Source organism: Crinia signifera, chromosome 9 (genome assembly GCF_055691185.1).
Source record: "Crinia signifera chromosome 9, ASM5569118v1, whole genome shotgun sequence".
Lineage (NCBI taxonomy): Eukaryota > Metazoa > Chordata > Amphibia > Anura > Myobatrachidae > Crinia > Crinia signifera.
This window is the reverse complement of record NC_139225.1, coordinates 63,829,893-63,851,635: the sequence shown is the minus strand read 5'-3', so window position 1 is coordinate 63,851,635 and position 21,743 is coordinate 63,829,893. Positions and strand designations below refer to the sequence as shown.

The window sequence follows — 21,743 nt, the reverse complement described above, 5'->3', positions numbered from 1 at the left end:
GCATTTTTCAACAGATGGCAATCTTTCTACTACAATACTGTTGACAGACAATGCAATTAGCATTTTTTGGATACATTTATTCAAAATTATGCATCAGATTTCAGTAGATAAAGTATAGGGGACCAGATGTACTAAGCTTGAAAAGTATTCAAATAGAGAGCCAGCCATTCAGTGCCTAACTGCCATGTCAAAAGATGTGTTTGAAATAAATGGCAGTTATGAGCTGAAAATTACTCTCCGTTTTATCACTTTTCAAGGCTTAGTGACTTACAGAATGATTGGTATGCAGTAATTAGGTTGACAGCACTAAGACCAACATCCATTGGGTCAACCACTAAAGGTCAACATGAGTCATGGTAGACACATGGGAAGGTCGACGTGGGCTTAGGTCGACACAATAATTAGGTCGACATGGGCTAGGTCGAGAGTCAAAAGGTACTGTAGACATTAGTTTTTAGCTTTTTGTTTTGAGCTGACATCTGCCGACAGGTGGTATTTCATGGCCTACCATCCACTAGGGCATGGTGGGAGAATGAAATAGTGTACTGAGCGTAGCGAGGCACCGAGCCTGAAGCATGGCCAGTGCACTTTTTTTAATGTCCACTGTGTCCACATTCAAGACAAAAGTGCAAAAACCCATGTCACCCTTTTAGCTTTTGACCTAGCCCATGTCGACCTATTGCTTGTGTCAACCTAATGACATGGCGACCTTCCCATGTGTCGACATTGGCTTGTCGACCTTCAGTGGTTGACCCAACGCATGTCAACCTTTGTGCTGTCGACCCTATGACCCATACCCAAATGATTTAATAGATCTCCTGCGTAAGGCAATGTGTATTTTGATGTTCCTGTTTTGGGTGTGGAGCACTAGGTTGACCGGGTCTAGGTCAGTGGTAGCCAGCTCCAGTCCTGGAGAGCTACCAACAGTTCACATTTTCCAGACAACCTAGCTGCTGCAAAAGGTTCATTGCTGACTGATACATTTTGAAAGATCCACAGATGGAGCTAATTACTTCGCTTGTAATTCTGTGAGGAGACCTGGAAAAAATGCACTGTTGGTAGCTCTCGAGGACTGGCGTTGGCTACCCAAGGTCTAGGTCGATGATCAAAAGGTTGAACGCTATTGGTTGACAGTCAAAAGGTCGACACATGAAAAGTCAACATGGGCTTTTCACTTTTTTTGGTCCCGAAAGTCAACATGGACACCATGCACCTAAGTGTACAGAGTCCCCTCGCTATGCTCGGCACACTATTCTATTCTCCCTCCACACCCTAGTGGATGGTAGGGCATGAAATCCCATCCCATGAGCCCAGCTAACATCTGCAATGGAGGACAGGATCGCACACACCTGGTACCACTCCACCTGTGTTGCGGCAAGCGACGGTGCACCTGCAACTGCTGCTGGACTATGAGATGAGATGCATCGGTGTACACTTACAGTATTATTAATGTTCTTATGTCCGAACCAACGGCCATTCTCACACAGCCAAGCTGGAGCCCTTTATTTTAAAGGGGGGTACCATGGTTCAACTTGCCTCCTGGCGATTTGGATGAACTTGTGCCTCTGCCAAGAGGAGCAGTTTGGCGTGTTTGCAGTAAAGATGAATCTGTTCGAATTCGCAGCCTTGCAAGTCCACCAAACCACCCTCTTGCAGCATGTGTTCACACGCACTGGCTGTGAATGGATGTTTTACATAAACATCCGTTCACAGCCTGTGTGGGAACACTCACATTATTCAATGGTCGCCGAAGGTTGGGTGCGTGCATGCGCATCGAGAAAACATCGGCCCCGTTCGAACAAATGGGCCACTGCGAATGGACCTGAATAAGGTCCTTGATCTCTGACAGAAGGTTCTCTGTTTTTTATTAAACCGTGCGTTTTTAAGACTTCCCATTGTGTATATTTGTTTTCTTTTAATGGTAGCATTTCATGTGGATAAAGTTATGTAACAAGGTTTCCTCATTCATTGGGATGATGTGTTCCAGACCTGTTTGTAATTGAATTTTCTTTACTATTTTTGTTCTAGACATTTTCAGCAGCTTAGCAGGTGGCCAGAGAGTGCTGTTTGTGTATGCTTGTGATGTGCTGTGTACTGAAGTCTTTCCTCTCTGCTGTAGATATTCTCTGGCCCTCCTGAAGACAATACAGCTCCTCCAATCCCTCCACCCAGAATAACCCCACGGACCCACAAAGCCATCACCATCTCTAAACGCCAGGTCAGAGGCCGAATCTGCCTGAATCTTGGGCAGAGCGAAGAAGGTGATCTATTTTTACTGTTTTATATGTTACACTGCTATAGCAGAATAGACTTTGTCCAGATACATTTATGGAAGAGAATCACAGACTACTGTAATATTACATTATAGAACATTAAAACATGATGATCAAGGTTTCCAATACAGGATACTTTTTCCAACCTTGGCTGTCCGATAAAATCGCTCCAAAATGTATTTTATCTTACCAGAAGTGCTTCCATTTCTAGGGCCTGCAATGTTAATAAATGATTACTTTTTACAGCTTATTATTCCGATCACATCTGAATAGATGTAGAGAGGCTGCACTTTAATACAGACAAAGTTCACTCAGAGATGTATGAATCTGAAAAGAAGAACATCAAGTTTATATTAAGCATTACTCCTATTAATTACTTAATATAATTAAATAAATCTGAATAGTAATACAAAATGGAAATGCAAAAGCACTTTTAAGCGAAACACGCACAAAAATGAGAAGTTAAGTATTAGCACTGGCATTAAACATTTTGAATAAAACTAGTTTTTTAGTATAATAGTTTTTTTTTTTTTTATGAAGTCACAGCATAATTTCTGTGCAGGGTAAATACTGGCTGCATTATTTTTACACTGCAATTTAGATTTCAGTTTCAACACACCCTACCCAATTTTAACTCTCTGCACATGTTACATCTGCCGCACCTGCAGTGCACATGGTTTTGTCCATTTTGAGAACAAATTGGTACTGCGATCAGATCTGAATAAGGGCCTCTGTGTTTCAGGGAATATATGGGAAATGTCAGTTAATTGCAGCAGTGCATACACTGTAACTTTAAAATATTGCAGCAGACAGACACGCTATAATATCCGGAATGTCCGACCAGTTAATATTGCGCCTACACTGTACAATTATCGGAATAATCTGCCGATATTGGGTGGATTAGCCAGATAAGTGTATTGTCTTTGGCCAGCATTAGGAAATAAGCGAGGAGAATCTGACATCTACTTTGAAATATTGTACCAGATATATTTCACATGTATTTAGACTAAAGCCATTTTCCCTAAACAGATATGTGCTATTGCCACAACAGACAGCTGATCAAACACAACAAGGTACCCTAAGCACAAAAATAGGTTATCGGTCTTATTGGATCAGACAGTCTGTAACACCCCTAGTGCCATGCTTCTGACAGCCACAAAGTTAATTCAGAGATTGATTTTTGTCTTTTAAAAGTACAGAATGTTATAAAAATAAAAAAAGAGGTTAATTCATGGCAAATTCATTTTATTGTACTTTAATATACAGTAAGGTTATGCACTATGAACAAAATACATACTATACTACTTACACATTACATTTAATACAGGTATGGTAATTAGGTCAACAGTGTCTAGGTCGAAATGCATTAGTTGAACATGGAAAAGGTTTTATTTATTTTTTTTGGTGTCTGTCGACATGGCCATTATATAAGTGTATCACAGCCCATCGCATGGCTTGCGCTTTGGGTGCTATAGTACTCACCTCCATTGCACACTGATACCTTCCTCCACGGCACCCTATGATACTCCCTTCCACGGCACCCTATGATACTCCCCTTCACGGCACCCTATGATACTCCCTTCCACGGCACCCTATGATACTCCCCTCCACGTCATCCTATGATACTCCCCTTCACGGCACCCTATGATACTCCCTTCCACGGCACCCTATGATACTCCCCTCCACGTCACCCTATGCTACTCCCCTCCACGTCCCCCTATGATAGTCCCCTCCACGGCACCCTATGATACTCCCCTCCACGGCACCCTATGATACTCCCCTCCACGGCACACTATGATACTCCCCTCCACGTCACCCTATGATACTCCCTTCCACGGCACCCAATGATATTCCCTTCCACGGCACCCTATGATATTCCCTTCCACGTCACCCTATGATATTCCCTTCCACGTCACCCTATGATACCCCCTCCACGGCACACTATGATACTGCCATCCACGGCACCCTATGATACTCCCCGCCACGGCACCCTATGATACTCCCCTCCACGGCACACTATGATACTCCCCTCCACGTCACCCTATGATATTCCCTTCCACATCACCCTATGATATTCCCTTCCACGTCATCCTATGATATTCCCTTCCACGTCATCCTATGATATTCCCTTCCACGTCACCCTATGATATTCCCTTCCACGTCACCCTATGATACCCCCTCCACGTCACCCTATGATACTCCCCTCCACGGCACCCTATGATACTCCCCTCCACGGCACCCTATGATACTCCCCTCCACGGCACCCTATGATACTCCCCTCCACGGCACCCTATGATACTCCCCTCCACGGCACCCTATGATATTCCCTTCCACGGCACCCTATGATACTCCCCTCCACGGCACCCTATGATACTCCCCTCCACGGCACCCTATGATACTCCCCTCCACGGCACCCTATGATACTCCCCTCCACGGCACCCTATGATACTCCCCTCCACGGCACCCTATGATATTCCCCTCCACGGCACCCTATGATATTCCCTTCCACGTCACCCTATGATATTCCCTTCCACGTCACCCTATGATACTCCCCTCCACGGCACCCTATGATACTCCCCTCCACGGCACCCTATGATACTCCCCTCCACGGCACCCTATGATACTCCCCTCCACGGCACACTATGATACTCCCCTCCACGTCACCCTATGATACTCCCCTCCACGTCACCCTATGATACTCCCTTCCACGGCACCCTATGATATTCCCTTCCACGGCACACTATGATACTCCCTTCCACGGCACCCTATGATACTCCCCTCCACGGCACCCTATGATACTCCCCTCCACGGCTCCCTATGATACTCCCCTCCACGGCACCCTATGATACTCCCCTCCACGGCACCCTATGATACTCCCCTCCACGGCACCCTATGATACTCCCCTCCACGGCACCCTATGCTACTCCCCTCCACGGCACCCTATGCTACTCCCCTCCACGGCACCCTATGCTACTCCCCTCCACGGCACCCTATGCTACTCCCCTCCACGGCACCCTATGCTACTCCCCTCCACGTCCCCCTATGCTACTCCCCTCCACGTCCCCCTATGCTACTCCCCTCCACGTCCCCCTATGCTACTCCCCTCCACGTCCCCCTATGCTACTCCCCTCCACGTCCCCCTATGCTACTCCCCTCCACGTCCCCCTGTTATACTCCCCTCCACGTCACCCTGTGATACTCCCCTCCACGTCCCCCTATGCTACTCCCCTCCACGTCCCCCTATGCTACTCCCCTCCACGTCCCCCTATGCTACTCCCCTCCACGTCCCCCTATGCTACTCCCCTCCACGTCCCCCTATGCTACTCCCCTCCACGTCCCCCTGTTATACTCCCCTCCACGTCACCCTGTGATACTCCCCTCCACGTCACCCTGTGATACTCCCCTCCACGTCACACTAGGATACTCCCCTCCACGTCACACTAGGATACTCCCCTCCACGTCACACTAGGATACTCCCCTCCACGGCACCCTATGATACTCCCCTCCACGGCACCCTATGCTACTCCCCTCCACGGCACCCTATGCTACTCCCCTCCACGGCACCCTATGCTACTCCCCTCCACGTCCCCCTATGCTACTCCCCTCCACGTCACCCTGTGATACTCCCCTCCACGTCACCCTGTGATACTCCCCTCCACGGCACCCTATGCTACTCCCCTCCACGTCACCCTGTGATACTCCACTCCACGTCACCCTGTGATACTCCCCTCCACGTCCCCCTATGCTACTCCCCTCCACGTCCCCCTATGCTACTCCCCTCCACGTCCCCCTATGCTACTCCCCTCCACGTCCCCCTATGCTACTCCCCTCCACGTCCCCCTGTTATACTCCCCTCCACGTCACCCTGTGATACTCCCCTCCACGTCACCCTGTGATACTCCCCTCCACGTCACACTAGGATACTCCCCTCCACGTCACACTAGGATACTCCCCTCCACGTCACACTAGGATACTCCCCTCCACGGCACCCTATGATACTCCCCTCCACGGCACCCTATGCTACTCCCCTCCACGGCACCCTATGCTACTCCCCTCCACGGCACCCTATGCTACTCCCCTCCACGTCCCCCTATGCTACTCCCCTCCACGTCACCCTGTGATACTCCCCTCCACGTCACCCTGTGATACTCCCCTCCACGTCACACTAGGATACTCCCCTCCACGTCACACTAGGATACTCCCCTCCACGTCACACTGTGATACTCCCCTCCACGTCACACTGTGATACTCCCCTCCACGTCACACTGTGATACTCCCCTCCACGTCACACTGTGATACTCCCCTCCACGTCACACTGTGATACTCCCCTCCAGGTCACACTGTGATACTCCCCTCCACGTCACACTAGGATACTCCCCTCCACGTCACACTAGGATACTCCCCTCCACGTCACACTAGGATACTCCCCTCCACGGCACACTAGGATACTCCCCTCCAGATCCACTGGGATAGTAAAGTATGAGCAAGTCCTTTTTTTATTAATTTTTTTTTTGAAAAACACATGTCAACCTTGTGAGAGCAGACAGTGTTACATCCAACCTGGGAAACCTGTAAGACTTCTTTATCCTGGCACAAGCCGCCGTCTCACTCAATGGCCCTTCAGCGGAAGCAAGAGGGGCATTTTGGGGAAAACTGCCAGCCCTTAGTAGTGCAAGACAGGTATGGACTACCAAAGGGGGAATAGCCTAAAGCTGAATTTACTATTTCAAAGTGCACCATTAAATAGAATAAACCTCAAATTTACCTGGTTCTAGTTATATCAAGACTAACTGTAGTAGTGTATTTGCATTGCCAGATATTTGCTGTGACGGAACTTTATGCAGTGGCAGCGAGTTCTGTCCTGTCAGTAACTAGTACCCTTCCCTTGATCACTGTATGCACTGCGGGACATTCTGCCTGTGTAAATAAAGCTAATTACCAACCTCTACATTTTTTTTATTTTTATTGCTGGCGCCTTTCGGTTGGAATGTTTGAATGTGACTGTGCCTGCCAGGAAGGAGAGCGAGGGGTCTCATATTAGATCTAGGTAGCAAGTCTCTGCGCTCATGGCAGTTCAGTCCTGCTCATGGAGATGCATAACAAATAGATCAGGGGGAGCACAGTTATCAGAAGGAAAAAGTCATGTAAATGAGTGAAAATGAATGCTGATTCTCATATGCGATGGAATTCTAAATGTTGGCAAACTGTGAACTCGCTGCAACTGTATCAGAATAAGTTGGCAACATGTAGTGCTCAAGCTTGGCAACAAAAAAAGATCTCTGGCAGGAATGTTAAGATCATCAAATGGTACAGAGATGTATAGTTGTGGAGCTGTCAAACAAGCTAGATGTCTGAAGTACAAGGGCTGGGACGCGGTGAAGGACAGGGCCTCCCTCTACACAGCCACCACCGCACGTCACTGACGGTGCATGTTTTACAGCTTTCCTAGCAGGTGCATAGATGTAGTCATTACTGACTAACACATTGTAATGTACTATCCACAGGTGATCATTTTCATTTAGTTACTGAGGAGATCTGTGAAACATGTACTGTCAGATGTGCCTGAGGACTGAAGTTGGGAAACACTGCTGAATGCAGACCACTTTAAAGAAAAAGAACAGTTCCGCCCAGATCTATTTTAATATTAATGAAGATATTTAATAGTAGTTATTAATACTCCCCCCCCCCCCCCCCCCCCCCCCCCCCCTTATTTTCCTAGGTCTGGGAGATTAGTCTTTTGACCTAGTTTTATGGCTTCTCTTATGCATTCTACAGGGAGATGGTTTTACCTACAGGGAGATACTACCTACTTCATAATTATATGCAGAGTGCACTAAAGAGCGCTAGTTCACACAAACTTTCACTTTGAATGCGACTCGAGCACAGCCGCTTCACCCGTAAGCTGTAAAAATGCTGCAGGAAAGGTCATCAAAATTATGGCCCTTATTCAGATCTGATCACAGTACAAATTTGTTCTCAAAATGGGCAAAACCATCTGCACTGCAGGTGGGGCAGATGTAACATGTGCAGAGAGAGTTTCATTTGGCTGGGGTGTGTTGAAACTGAAATCTAAATTGCAGTGTAAAAAAAATGCAGCCAGTATTTACCCTGCACAGAAACAAAATAACTCACACAATTCTAACTCTCTTTGCACATGTTACATCTGCCCCACCTGCAGTGCACATGGTTTTGCCCATTTTGAGAACAAATTTGTATTGCGATCAGATCTGAATAAGGGCCTACATTTTCAAGACTTATTCAGAGTATCGTGAAACAATACAACCAAATTGGAATTTGATTAACGTGGGAAGACCATTTTCTTATTCCCCTTTTTGGCCAATAATTGCACTCACTGTAGTGTATACAGTATGTGAAGGATGCAATTAAGGTGACCATTCTGTTCTAGTTTGTGATGCTCTCTGTCACCAATTGTCTTATGTTGGAATATGCCTATGACCGCTATGCACATATATTTGTGTCCATAGGAACAGGTAGAAATTGTTCTACCACCATAATGTATGCCACTAACGAGGGTTAAGAGGAGAGGAGGATGAAGAGGGAGCAGGTGGTGGAGAAGGGTAATAAGGGCAATGATGCTGCCGAGGGTGGGTGTGAAGGTTTGAGTAGTAAGATAATATAGAGAATGGCCTTGAGAGGGGATAGAGAAGATACTGTATGAGATGAGGAATGAGGAGAGAAGGACAAAGAGAATAATGATAACGGGCCAGATTCTCTAAGCTTCAAAAGTGATAAAATGTAGAATGATAAACAGCCAACCAATCAGCTCCTACCTGCCATGTCACAGACTGTGTTTGAAAAATGTCAGGCAGGAGCTGATTGGCTGGCTGTTTATCACTCTCCATTTTATCACTTTTGAAGCTTAGAGAATCTGGCCCGTTATCATTAAACAGCCAGCCAATCCGCTCCTGCCTGACATTTTTCAAACACAGTCTGTGACATGGCAGGTAGGAGCTGATTGGTTGGCTGTTTATCATTCTACGTTTTATCACTTTTGAAGCTTAGTGCATCCGGCCCAATGTCTGTGACAGACATTCGCTGTGTATAGGAGATGGTTGCTGTGTCTATGGCATGTGCTGGTGAGTAGAAATATGCAGACATATGATAATAGTGACCCGTTTTGTGCCCCAATGGTTCTTTTCATGTCACGGCCATCGTTTTTGTCTGAGAACTGCATTGAGCCTTTTGCCAATATATACCAGACCAAGGACATCATCTTAGGACCTTGCTACATAAATGTGCGGCAACTTAACACGCTTGGACTCCACCTGTATAACATTATTCCTAAAGCACTACAGGACTGGACCGAGTGGATAATAATCAGTAATTAGGAAAATGAATAGCTGCCGAGCCCTATCGGAAAAGGCCCTAGTCCTGGGATATGTTATGCTTGTCCACAGTGGCCCTAATCAGCACCCTGAAGTATTGATTTTATTATATGCTTATATTTTTTTTTATTTGATCAATTTTATTGTATAATAAAGTGTATTCACTGAGAAACTGTCTTTATTGAAGCAACCCTTATGTCTGTTTCTGCATTTCAAAACCCAAGGCGTATAGAGTTAATATGCAATTGCATTGGGACATGTACAGAAAACGTGTGCTTCATAATTATTCATCTTAGCTCTGTATACAAGGCATTGCAGTCCTGATCATTTGGCATTTGCGTACATTCTAGCAATGGTTTCCCACATTGGGTGTGGATCATTAGGTCTACAGCAAGAAGGTTGACAAGCATTGGGTCAAACCATTAGGTCAACAGGTCATTTGGTCGGCATGGGTAAGGTCAATAGTCAAAAGGTCAACATGGGGTTTTTCACTGTTTTTTGACCAAATGTCGACATGGGCTACGCTCGGCACAGTATTTTATTCTCCCACCATGCCCTAATAGCCCTCCAGCTGTTGAAGAACTATGTCCCAGCATGCCCTGCCACAACTTTAACAGTCCGTTATACAAAATCTGTGGCAGGTAATGCCGGGACATGTAGTTCCTCAACAGCTGGAGTGCCATGCATTTGACACCACTGCCCTAGTGGATGGTAGGGCATGAAATACCGCCTGTCGGCACATGACTGCTCAGAAAAACGTGAAAAACCCCATGTCGACCTTTTAACTGTCGACCTGACGACCTAGATCCATGTCGACATAATGGTGTTGACCCAATGCTTGTCGACCATCTTGCTGTAGACCTAATGACCGTATCCCCCCACATTAGTGACTTCTCTGTCTCAGAATTTGTGTGTTTGTCATCTAGTTCTATACTACTTCAAGTACACCTTGTTACTTCTGGAATACAGTTGTAAAATGTTAAGTGGTTGTGATTATTAGCTTTAGTTAAAAACCTTGACAAAATAAGGTACTTGTCATATTTAGCATTCCCTGGAGCCTACTATCCTCTTCAATTCAAAGTGCGTATTGACTTTGAGAAAAAAAATTGCAATTAATCAAATTTAGATTTTTTTTCTGTTTCAGATGATAGTTTTGTACAGAATGGAAACGGCTTAATCACAAATACAGATAACCCGCTTCCTTTACAACGGAAGAAGCCGGTTCCCCGGATGGATTTGCAGAGTCCCACTGAGAACTGTTCTGAGGTGGATGTTTCTAAGATGGTCTCCTTAATGCAGGACAAAGGGGGGAAGACAAATGCAAACCACCTAAATGGGGATCTTCCGTTATACTCTGTGCCCACCAAAGCCTCGCCTGTGTATGCCAAGCGACCTATAGTCCGTCCTAGAGAAGGTGAACTTACTGCCACAGTTTTTGGGCTTTTCAGTGAACGTATATGTTATAGCCAATGTTCCCTCTAATTTTACGAAGGCTGTGTGCGGCAAAAGATTTTGGCTGTGCAAATTTGGAAGGATATTTAAATTTTTGTGCGTCACCTATATATAACTGGAAAATGACGTTCAGCATTTGTGTTAACTTTACTTCAAAATGATATTAAACATTTAAACATTCAAAACACAGAACACAATGTAGTTAATGGGTGAAACACACATTAATTGAGTCCACAACTGCAAAAAGGGACCACTGCTGCTTTGTGCGCTCTGTTGTAATATCTGTGCGCATGCTCGTCGAGTTGTGTGCGCACGCACAGCTTAGAGGGAACACTGGTTATAGCTATAAAACATATTGATCTATAACTGAATTGATGTGCACATACTGTCTATGATATTTGTGTGTATATATATTTCAGCATTGGACCAACATGTGTGACCCCACCCTCTTACATAGGCCCTTATTCAGATCTGATTGCAGTATAAATTTGTTCTCAAAATGGGCAAAACCATGTGCTCTGCAGGTGGGGCAGATGTAACATGTAAAGAGAGAGTTAGAGTTGTGTGAGTTATTTTTGTTTCTGTGCAGGGTAAATACTGGCTGTATAATTTTTACACTGCAATTTAGATTTCAGTTTCAACATACCCCACCCAAATGTAACTCTCTCTGCACATGTAACATCTGCCCCACCTGCAGTGCACATGGTTTTGCCCATTTGGGAACAAATTTGTACTGTGATCAGATCTCAGGGTTTCAATAATACTCTGGAAGAGTGGGGCATGGTGTGCTTATGAGGTGGTTGAATTTGCTGCATGTAACTCTGCAGTTACCACAAACACAGACAAACCTGTACATATTTCACTGGTACATCTTTCATACAATTGAAAGCATTTGTCTTTGTGAATATTAATCTGTGTTTTCTTTAAATAAGTTCAGTTTCCATTTAAAGGCATAAACTGTGAACTTGTTATTAAATTGCTCAAATTGTTTACATGCAGGCGACTATGACAACATCAGTAAAGTCCGATCACCAGGAGAAAGGCCGGTTATTTCCCGCCCACCGGTGAGACCACCTGACCCACCTTGCAGAGCAGCCATAGCTTCTAAAACCGAGCCCAGGATTGACGTCAATGTTAGCAGTAAAGAGGAAATCCCAGCATCTGTGTGAGTGACAGCCGCATAATGATAATTGTTTGTTGTAATGGGTTTATATTTTAGTCATTGGTTTTTGTATTGAAATGATTTACTGAAAATGTATTTGTATATAAGTAAAGCAGTATTTATGCTCATTTTTATATTTTACAGAGTTGCTTCTAGAACTAAATTCTTCGAGAAAGCATCCAGACCAAGAGGAAGGTGAGTAATACCGGTTTACCCTTCATTGCTGACCTAGTGCTTCGGGTTATATTAAAAAAAGTAGTGGCCACTTCTGGTGATCAAAATCATATGCAGCATGCCTATATTCTATGTGTGACTCCGCCTGTATCTGCATATGATGTTATGTTGCACTGTTTTCCAGGAAAACTATAATCTAGCAAAGGGGTTCTCAAACACAGTCCTCAGGACCCCACACAGTTCACGTTTTCCAGGTCACCTGGCAGGTACACAGGTGCATTCATTATTCACTGACACGTTTCAAAAGATCCACAGTTGGAGCTAATTATGTCACCTGTGAGTCTGTGAGGAGACCTGCAAAACATGCACTCTGTGGGGTCCTGAGTACCGAGTTTGAGAACCTGTGATTTAGCATTTCATATGCAGATACAGCCACAGTCGCACCCAGAATATAGACATGCAGCATCAAATTTTATTCTGCTGAAGGGATGAATTGTCATGGGTGTGGCATGACTAGAAGGGCTATTTTAACGTCAATGGATGCTAGATGTATGTGGACTCCCATGTATGGGTTCTAGATGTGGGCCATTGGCAGCACACACCCTGCACACATTCTAGATACACCCATGTCTACAATGAGATCCAGCAATGCTCATGAAGTCTGCTTTTATACCGCATTCATCTGTGCTGGAAGAAAATGCAGTGGAAGATCAACTATATACAAATCCTTCTGTGCCATCATTAAAGTGACTCACCATACTAGTGTTGTAATAAGATAAAATAGAGGATTAACTTGTGAGCGAATGTCTAAAGTGGGTAATAAGTTCCAGATCTTTTGTCCTGTGACTTCCTGCTTATTAATTAAATGTATCTCTGCCACTTACTGTCCGCTTTTAATTTTTACCATTCGTTGGCAAAAGCCCTGTTTACACTATTTTTCTTTAACTGGAAACACTTACATCACTAGTCAAGTGACTTCTATGTCCTGTGCTTACGTGAATGCATTTATGTGTAGTTCTGTTTATGTGGCTTGGCATTGATTAGTGTAGACTTTGTATTGCTTTATAGCCGCCACATTTGTGTATGTATTAATTAGGAAGATTAACAGGTTTCAGTCTCCAGGATGGTCCTTAATGCTAGTACTAGCGAATGTGTAATGCTCAAAATTATATAACCGTTTGTAAGTACCTCTGAATAATATCAGGGATATTTTGAATATTTTTTTTGTATTATCTATTGCTTTGGTTTGATAATGAAGTTCATAATGAAAATAGTTATTATAATGACCCTCCGTGGTCTGTTGTTACTTAAAATATAAGTTATATGCAACCTGACATATAGTCTAATGCAGGGGTGGCCAAACCTGTCCTCAAGGTCTACCAACAGTTCATGCTTTTCAGGCCACCTGTTGATCTATCGTAGGAATGAATGCAGCAGGTTTGAAAATGTGACCGTTGGTAAGGACTACAGCTGGGCACCAACTAGATTATTTGGAAAATACAGACAGTTGGTACATCTCAAGGAGCCATTTTGCCACCCCTGGTCTAATGTAACCAGATCTCCTAATTGGTTACATAAGACTATTAGGTTTCTGCCTGTGCCAAATGATATGTAGTTAATATGCTGACAGTGAGGATCCCAGCGGTCACAATATTGACACCGAAATCCCGACTGCTGACATTACCACCAGCCGGAATCCCGGCGCACAAAGTCTATTCTCCTTTGTGGGGGTACTGGTGGCAATCGTAGTGAGCCACCCTGCCCGGCAGTGGCCAGGATCCTGGCTGCTAGCAAATCATACTACTGAACCTGCATTCATTATGAACGTCCTACTCATTTCTATCTTTATTCTTGAACAAATAAACCTTTTTTTTCTAGTGTTGTTATGACTGTAGTCATTTAGCTGTACTAGTGTGCTTGTTTAAATTTTTTTCTGTTAAAACAAATGGTTAAACTTGGTGATCTCTAAATTTCAAGTAAATTCAAATACGCATGAGGCCTTATAGATTAAAGTGATCCCTTTATTGACATTGTTTTTTTCCCCCCATTTCCTACACAGTCCTCCGTCGCCTCCCCAAAGAATGATTTCAGAAGAAAGCTGAGTCTATAAGGTACTGTATACACCTTTTACATTTGTCACTTTTGTCTAGTACCACCAGATACTGGGTTATAATTAAGATGAATACATTGATGCGCTATAACAGGGGAATGGCTGTATTACGCAAATCTGAATGGGACGCCCATAGAATATTTTCACCCAGTTAACCTCCCTACAATTAGGTAAAGTTTGCTGAGTAAATCATTTATATCTGCCAGTGAGTCCTCAGCTTTTGAATATTAGCCATTCATGCACAGGGCCAATATATTGGAAGCATGTCGGCTGGTATATATCACGATATGTCTGTGAATGAAGTTGTTCATACATAGCGTGTCGGCTGTGTTATCTACAGGTATGTCAGCACACCTGGCTGTGTGTACGGGTGGTCCGCCAACTGTCTGGGCACTTACTGTAGTGACTACTGAGGCACATTTAAATGTCTGTCCAGTTGTGATGTCAGATATGACACATTGAGCAGATATTTTGTAAGTGTGGATGCACTTTCCAGCAGTTAGTTTGGCCAGGTGTATACCATGCTTTAGAAACCGTAATACTGATATAAATGTCATACTATATATATATATATATATATATATATATATATATATATATAGTGTGACTGTGTGTGTCTCTCTCTCTCTATCTATCTATCTATCTATCTATCTATCTATCTATATATATATATATATATATATATATATATATATATATATATATATATATATATATATATATAGTATATAATTTTTTTTTTTTTTAAATCACATTTTAGATGGTCTATTGCTATATTAATGAGATGGAGTTGTGGCTTTTTGACAACTGTGTACCAAATGAATTTGTTAAAAACTAGTGTCCCCAATTTATAACATGCCTCAGAGCAGTGCCACATATTCATAATATGCCTCAGAGCACTGCTTCTAATGCATTATATACCACCGAGTAGTGCCACCAATTCATAATATACCACAGAGCAGTGCTACCAATTCATAATATGCCTCAGAGCAGTGCCATCAATTCATAATATGCCTCAGATCACTGCTAGCAATGCATAATATACCACAGAGTAGTGCCACCAATTCATAATCTACCACAGAGCAGTGCTACCAATTCATAATATGCCTCAGAGCAGTGCCACCAATTCATAATATAGTACAGATCAGTGCTACCAATTCATAATATACCACAGAGCAGTGTTGCCAATTCATAATATACCACAGAGCAGTGCTGCCAATTCATAATATACCACAGAGCACTGCTGCCAATTCATAATATGCAATATGCATAACAGATGCCTGCTAGAACATGAGGGCTACGCTGAAGCAGATGTTTGTCTGCACTTGCCCCGCAGTCTGTAGTTTGGATGCCCCTGGGCTATAGCAACTTCTCTGCGCTCATTTTTTTTTATTTTACGTGGATCTACCTCCACAGACTCTTTTGGCACTCACTCCCATTCTGACAGCTATTGGCGGTCATCCCTGGAGAGGCCTGAATGCATAACTTGGAAAGATTATTTTTCTAGAGTGTAAGAAACCTGATGCACATTAATAGAAATAGAAAGAATAGCCTCTTACAGTTGCTGTACTGTATTTTACAAAAGAGAATTACTCCTGTTGTTAGCTGTAACAATAATATACTGCAAACCAGTGTATACTGTAAGTACTGTAGCAAATAATATACTGGGGAGTTTGTCATATATTGAGCAAAACATAGATGTTTGCCGACTCAGGCCACAGTACCACAGTTTTCTGCAATTTACTTCACTAGAATATATGCTTATCATACCATTACATTACAGGCACATGTACTCACCTCCCAGACCCAGAGGGAAGCCTCTATACAGTCCTGCTTTGTGAGCCACACCCAGCTAGGCTTTATAGCCTTATGTAACTCTGCCATGATAGCACTACTAGGGAAAAGAGTTTGAAACAAAACAGAAAAACATGCTTATGCTCTGGTCTACCTATATTGTACATAGAGCAGCTGTGTGTCATTTGTAATGTATAAAAAATGCATTTCATCCCTAAATGAATGCAAGAGAGAACTGTAAATGCAGTGCATAAACGACAGGCCCCATATGCACTTACAGTATTTGGCACCACACTGCTTCCAGCTCTATGAACAATGAGGGAGAATTGTGGCATCATGGAAGGTTTGATTGATTTTGGGTTTATAGCAAACACAAAGCCATTATTGTAAAGTGGACACTTCAGGTAATGATAGATAGATATATAGGTTATTAAAATATAGCAGACAATATCATAGGACTGCATGCATAGCCTGTGCAGCACATTTTTATTAAGTGGTGCACCGTCAAAGGGGTGTGCCTAGCACCACCTATTGGGCATGATAAATGCTGCCCATTGGGTGTGTCTAACACAGCCAATCAGGCGTGTCTACCATCATCTATTGGTAATCGCTACAATATAAAACGTCTCTCAGTCACCCCATAGTATACCTTCCTATTTCAGTATTAATCTTCTAATTACTCTGTATAACAGTACATTCAAATAAAATCAAAAACATGTATGGATGACGCAGGTATGTAGTGATATGCCAATGGTCTAGTACAGGTAACAATGCAAAACACACATAATTGATTGATGGGAACTTCTTTAAATGGAATACTTTTCTAAAAAGCAAAATCTTTGGTAAAAGGTATTGCTAGCGGCAGGGAGGTGTTCATCATGGTGGGCACAGCATTAGGGGGTGCCTGATCACCCCTAACACTCAATGTCCACACGCCTATGACGGCATGATCTATGTCTGTCTTCAGGCTGGACTAAACCCATGGGATAGCGTTCTAAGACTTGTGAGGGTGATAACAGTATAGACCACAGGAGGATGGTAAGGCTAGTGCATATTGTATATTGCAGCATAAGATCTACACAGTATTTGCCAGAATATTACATTCTCTGGTACAATAACATTGTGCTTCAATATATACCTTATAATAAAGACAAATATGCCTTACTGGAGCACACAAGCAAAAACGTTTCTTCTTTTTATTCTCTTTATAAAATTTTCCAAAAAAACTAATGAGAGCATATGACACACCTATTCAGTTTGCAGTTAGGATATACAATGTTAGGAATATAATTATGCTCATCATATAGTATCAAAGCTCTATGCTTCGTATACTGTATATAGCTATATGTCAAGCTATTACAATATAGTCCGTTTCCAATATAACTACCGGTAGTAGCTCTCAAAGATTCAAACACATAAGAAATAATAAAAGTAATAAAATGAAAAGGAACGAAGGATTAAAGGAAACAATAAAATAAAAGATAAAAATCATCTGGGGTAGAGGGGTTGTTGGGGGATCTGTGATGTCTGCTCATTTATCTTCACAAGTACAAACATCACTGAACATTTCCACAGAACCAGTGTGTAATAGGAATGGTTGCTTCGTCACTTCCACTACCTAATTGCCTGTGTAAATACCATGTGGTAATTTGTGCAACAAAATGTTATGCAAATGTTTCAACCATATCTAATGACTAAATAAATGTTCCCCACTTGGAGTAAAACTTTCCCATTCCAAAGTTTTTAATCAATAATTTCAGTTTATAGAATATACCTCAATTTTTAACAGACGTTTTTCACTGTAACGTAACTTTCTGCAAAACGAGTATTTGCCCAGGAAATTAGTAGGTGGTACCTGTACTTTGAAGCCTTTCCCACCCAGCGCCTATCACTGCAACACTATTTCCAGGATTACCTGTACTATTTTCTCAATATTAAATCTGGAAACTTATTTTTACACTAAGGGCCTGATTCTGGTTCACTTGCAAAAGCAAATTCTCTCTCTAATGGACAAAACCATGTGCACTGCAGGTGGGGCAGATGCAGCATGTGCAGAGAGAGTTAGATTTGGGTGGGGTTTGCACTTCAAACTAATACAAAAAAATGAGATATATATATATATATATATATATATATATATATATCAATATCAATGTAAAAGTAAAGCAGCCAGTATTTACCCTGCACAGAAACAAAATGACTCTCTCTATACACGTTACATTTGCCCCTCTGTAGTGCACATGGTTTTGTCCATTAGAGAGAGAACCCTAAATGCAGAATTCGCAAAGCAGAACAGTTTATGATGTGTACAAGTTAGCATGGTCTGCATTGCTTATACCAAGAGTGATCTGAACATTTTATATTTGTTTTCCCAGAACAATCAATTTCCTTGGCTGGTCCCAGGAAGGATCATCATCATCATCATCGTCATTCATGTTTATTTATGAGAGGGCTGAAGGATGTCCACCACTTTGCCAAAGTGGTTTATGGTGACAGTCAGAAAAGGAGCGTGTTTGGCAATGGGCATACATGAACAGGCTCTTTATTGAGCAAGTGCTGTACTGATATTCTAAGACATTCTCCTTGCTGGACACCCGTTGGAAGCCTAGAAAGTGAAAGACTGATTGAGTCATTGTTCCTCTCACCTGTGTGTCTTCAGTAGTGAGGCATGGAGCCTGCATCAACATGACCATTATGGTTTTTAGTTACATGGTTGTTTACTTATGTTGCATATGTATCTACACACAGGCCAGTTTTCACTTTATCCATGCTCTGAATATGGAATCAGGTGTCACACTTGAAATAAGCTGAAAGTGGTCCGAAGTGCGACATTGTTTGTGGTTTACTGAGAGGATTCATATTTATTGTTCTATTGAAAACAAGATACTATAAAATGAGTGGAAGAATGGATTCAGAAACAACCGAACAGATTCTGCACTGCGTTTATTTATTCATTGGTTTAGGAACTTTGGTTACTTCCGTTCAAACCATTAACCAGTGTTTTTATGTAGACTGTATACAAGTATAAAGACTTATTTCACCTTTTTAGAAAAGGTGCCTTTTAAATATCTTTTTTTTTTGCAAACATGTCTTAGAGCATGGAAAGATACAGCAAACAATGACAAATGAATGCATATGCTGAGTGCCTTGTTCACAAGAGCTTACAATCTACGGAGTGTGTTATCGCGACTCAGAAAGTTTCAGGCCCAGGTATTACGTGATAGTTAGTGTGAAGGACCAAGAGCTTTAGCATTTAGATTACCATAGATCTCTGTAATGCCTTTTGGATAAATATAATATTATGGGCACTTTTGTCACTAGTTCTAGAGATCACCATACCTACAGATGTCCCATAGTGCAGCTGCTGAAACTAGTTGTGGTCCCCATGTAAATTGCTAGAGAATAGTTGCACAATTTCCACATTCCTTCCTTGCACTGGCTGCCTACTACAGGACCAAATATATATAGCTTTTGTTAAGTATTGCTTATCAAGCTATTGACTTCTGTAATCCTAATCGAGGGCGAAAAGCGATATACCAATGAAATGATCCATATATGTTCTGTTTTACCTTAAATTCCATGATCACAAATGAAAGATAGGTTGGTATTACTACAGGACTGTGGTTCATGGTCCACTTATTGGTGTTTGGCTGATTTACAATATGTGGTTAATGTATTTGATTACACATTTTGAGCTGTTTGGTCTGGGGGCTGCTAGAACATCAGTGAATTTGTAGAGCTTTTCTGAACCTTTGTTAAAATCTTTGCTTTCATACATTCCGTTGGAAATATTGACATAATTTTTCCCTCCAAAATACCTAGGCAGCCAGTCCACACTGAGGGTTTTGTAGCTCTATCCTCTGTGACTATCATGCAAGTGTATATGAAAGCTTTTACACACTATTCCCTGTTGAAAATGACTGAAGGATTTAACTGAAGCTGTGAAAGATCTCCATCTGCCCCCCTTCATTGTTACAGCTACACTCTGATGAAAGTGGTTATATTGTGGGAGCAAGTGTAGATGGACAATAATTTCCTACCCTGAAAGCCACAAATCACCTCTGTACCTGTGCTTGGCTCTTTCTAGTGTGTGACTTTGTACAGAAATAACTAGACCGGGCATTACAGGACTTAGAAGTCCTTTTAGAAGAAGAAAATGGTTCATTATTCCCCACAATGTTGTCACCTAGCCGAGTTCTAAGCAGAGGAAATATATCAGGGTGGTTTTGTGCCCCATAAACTGCTGACAATTCAATGACGTCACCGTTGGTGCACTTTTAATGGTGTTGTAGCTTTGTTTGTGAATAGTTCTGTAAAACTGCTCTGTAAATATTTTAATGTCATTCGTTTTATGAAGGGTTGCATTTCCAAAGTGTTTGATGGTATGAGTGAAGGAATTAGAAAATAAATATTATGTTGCAGTTGTGTATGTTATTCATAGATGCTGAGTGTTGTATTAAAAAACTATGTATCAATTTATCTTTGGTCTCAAATAGTGTTTCTCTCTAGTTTATTTATGATTATAAACGGTTATTAATAACTAGGTGATTCATCGCGCCCTACGGGCGCTCTTCACACCGTCGTAAGGGGCTGCGCCCCCTTAATTTGTGAACGTTTGTATATGAGAAATATGGTTAGAATTGTATGAAAAATGCCCTGTATTGCAACTTAGGTGTCCGCGAATCGCGGGAGGGGGGGTCGCGGGGGGTGCCGCGAATTGCAGGAGGGGGGGTTGTGGGGGGGTGGATGCTGCGAATCGCGGGAGGGGAGGGATTGCAGAGAATCGCGGGAGGGGGGTCGCGGGGTGGGTTGCCGCAAATCGCGGGAGGGGGGTTACGGGGGCGGGGGTTGCGGCGAATCATGGTAGGGGGGGTCGCGGGGGGTGTGCCGTGAATCACGGGAGGGGGGGTCACGGGGTGGGGTGCCGAGAATCGTGGGGGGGTGTGTGTGTGCCGTGAATCGCGGGAGTGGGGGTTGCGGTGGGGGGGGTGTGACGCGAATCGCCACAAGAAAAAATCAACACAGAAAGGTCAACACATGTAAATGTTGACATAAGTGTGGCACTTCATTGGTGTCCATGTCGACACATGAGAATGAATATGAAAACATTAAAAAAATGAAAAAAAAAAACTTCAAAAACTCATGTCAACCTTTTTCATTGTCGACCATAGCCATGTCAGTGTTTTCCATGTGCAATTTAATTCTGGAGCTGCCGCGAATCGCGGGGGGGGGGTGCCGCGAATTGCGGGAGGGGGTGTCGCGGGGGTGGGTGCCGCGAATCGCGGGAGGGGGGGTTACGGGGCGGGGGTTGCGGCGAATCATGGGAGGGGGGGTCGCGGGGTTGTGCCGTGAATCACGGGAGGGGGGGTCACGGGGTGGGGTGCCGAGAATCGCGGGGGAGGTGTGTGTGTGTGTGTGTGTGCCGTGAATCG

At 43.1% G+C, this 21,743-nt stretch overlaps 1 protein-coding gene across 2 annotated transcripts in view; it reads left to right on the top strand.

Annotated features, from left to right (window-relative positions):
* OPHN1 (oligophrenin 1) overlaps positions 1–20,790 on the top strand; it is a 107,842-nt gene extending 87,052 nt beyond the window's left edge. For both annotated transcript variants that reach the window (XM_083159124.1, XM_083159123.1), the window contains 6 exons: positions 2,120–2,261; positions 10,764–11,033; positions 12,071–12,236; positions 12,378–12,428; positions 14,467–14,518; positions 18,687–20,790. In XM_083159124.1, the coding sequence (XP_083015250.1) occupies positions 2,120–2,261; positions 10,764–11,033; positions 12,071–12,236; positions 12,378–12,428; positions 14,467–14,509 (672 nt within the window). In that variant the 3' untranslated portion in view covers positions 14,510–14,518; positions 18,687–20,790. The remainder of the gene's footprint in view (positions 1–2,119; positions 2,262–10,763; positions 11,034–12,070; positions 12,237–12,377; positions 12,429–14,466; positions 14,519–18,686) is intronic.
* The last annotated feature ends 953 nt before the right edge of the window (positions 20,791–21,743 follow it).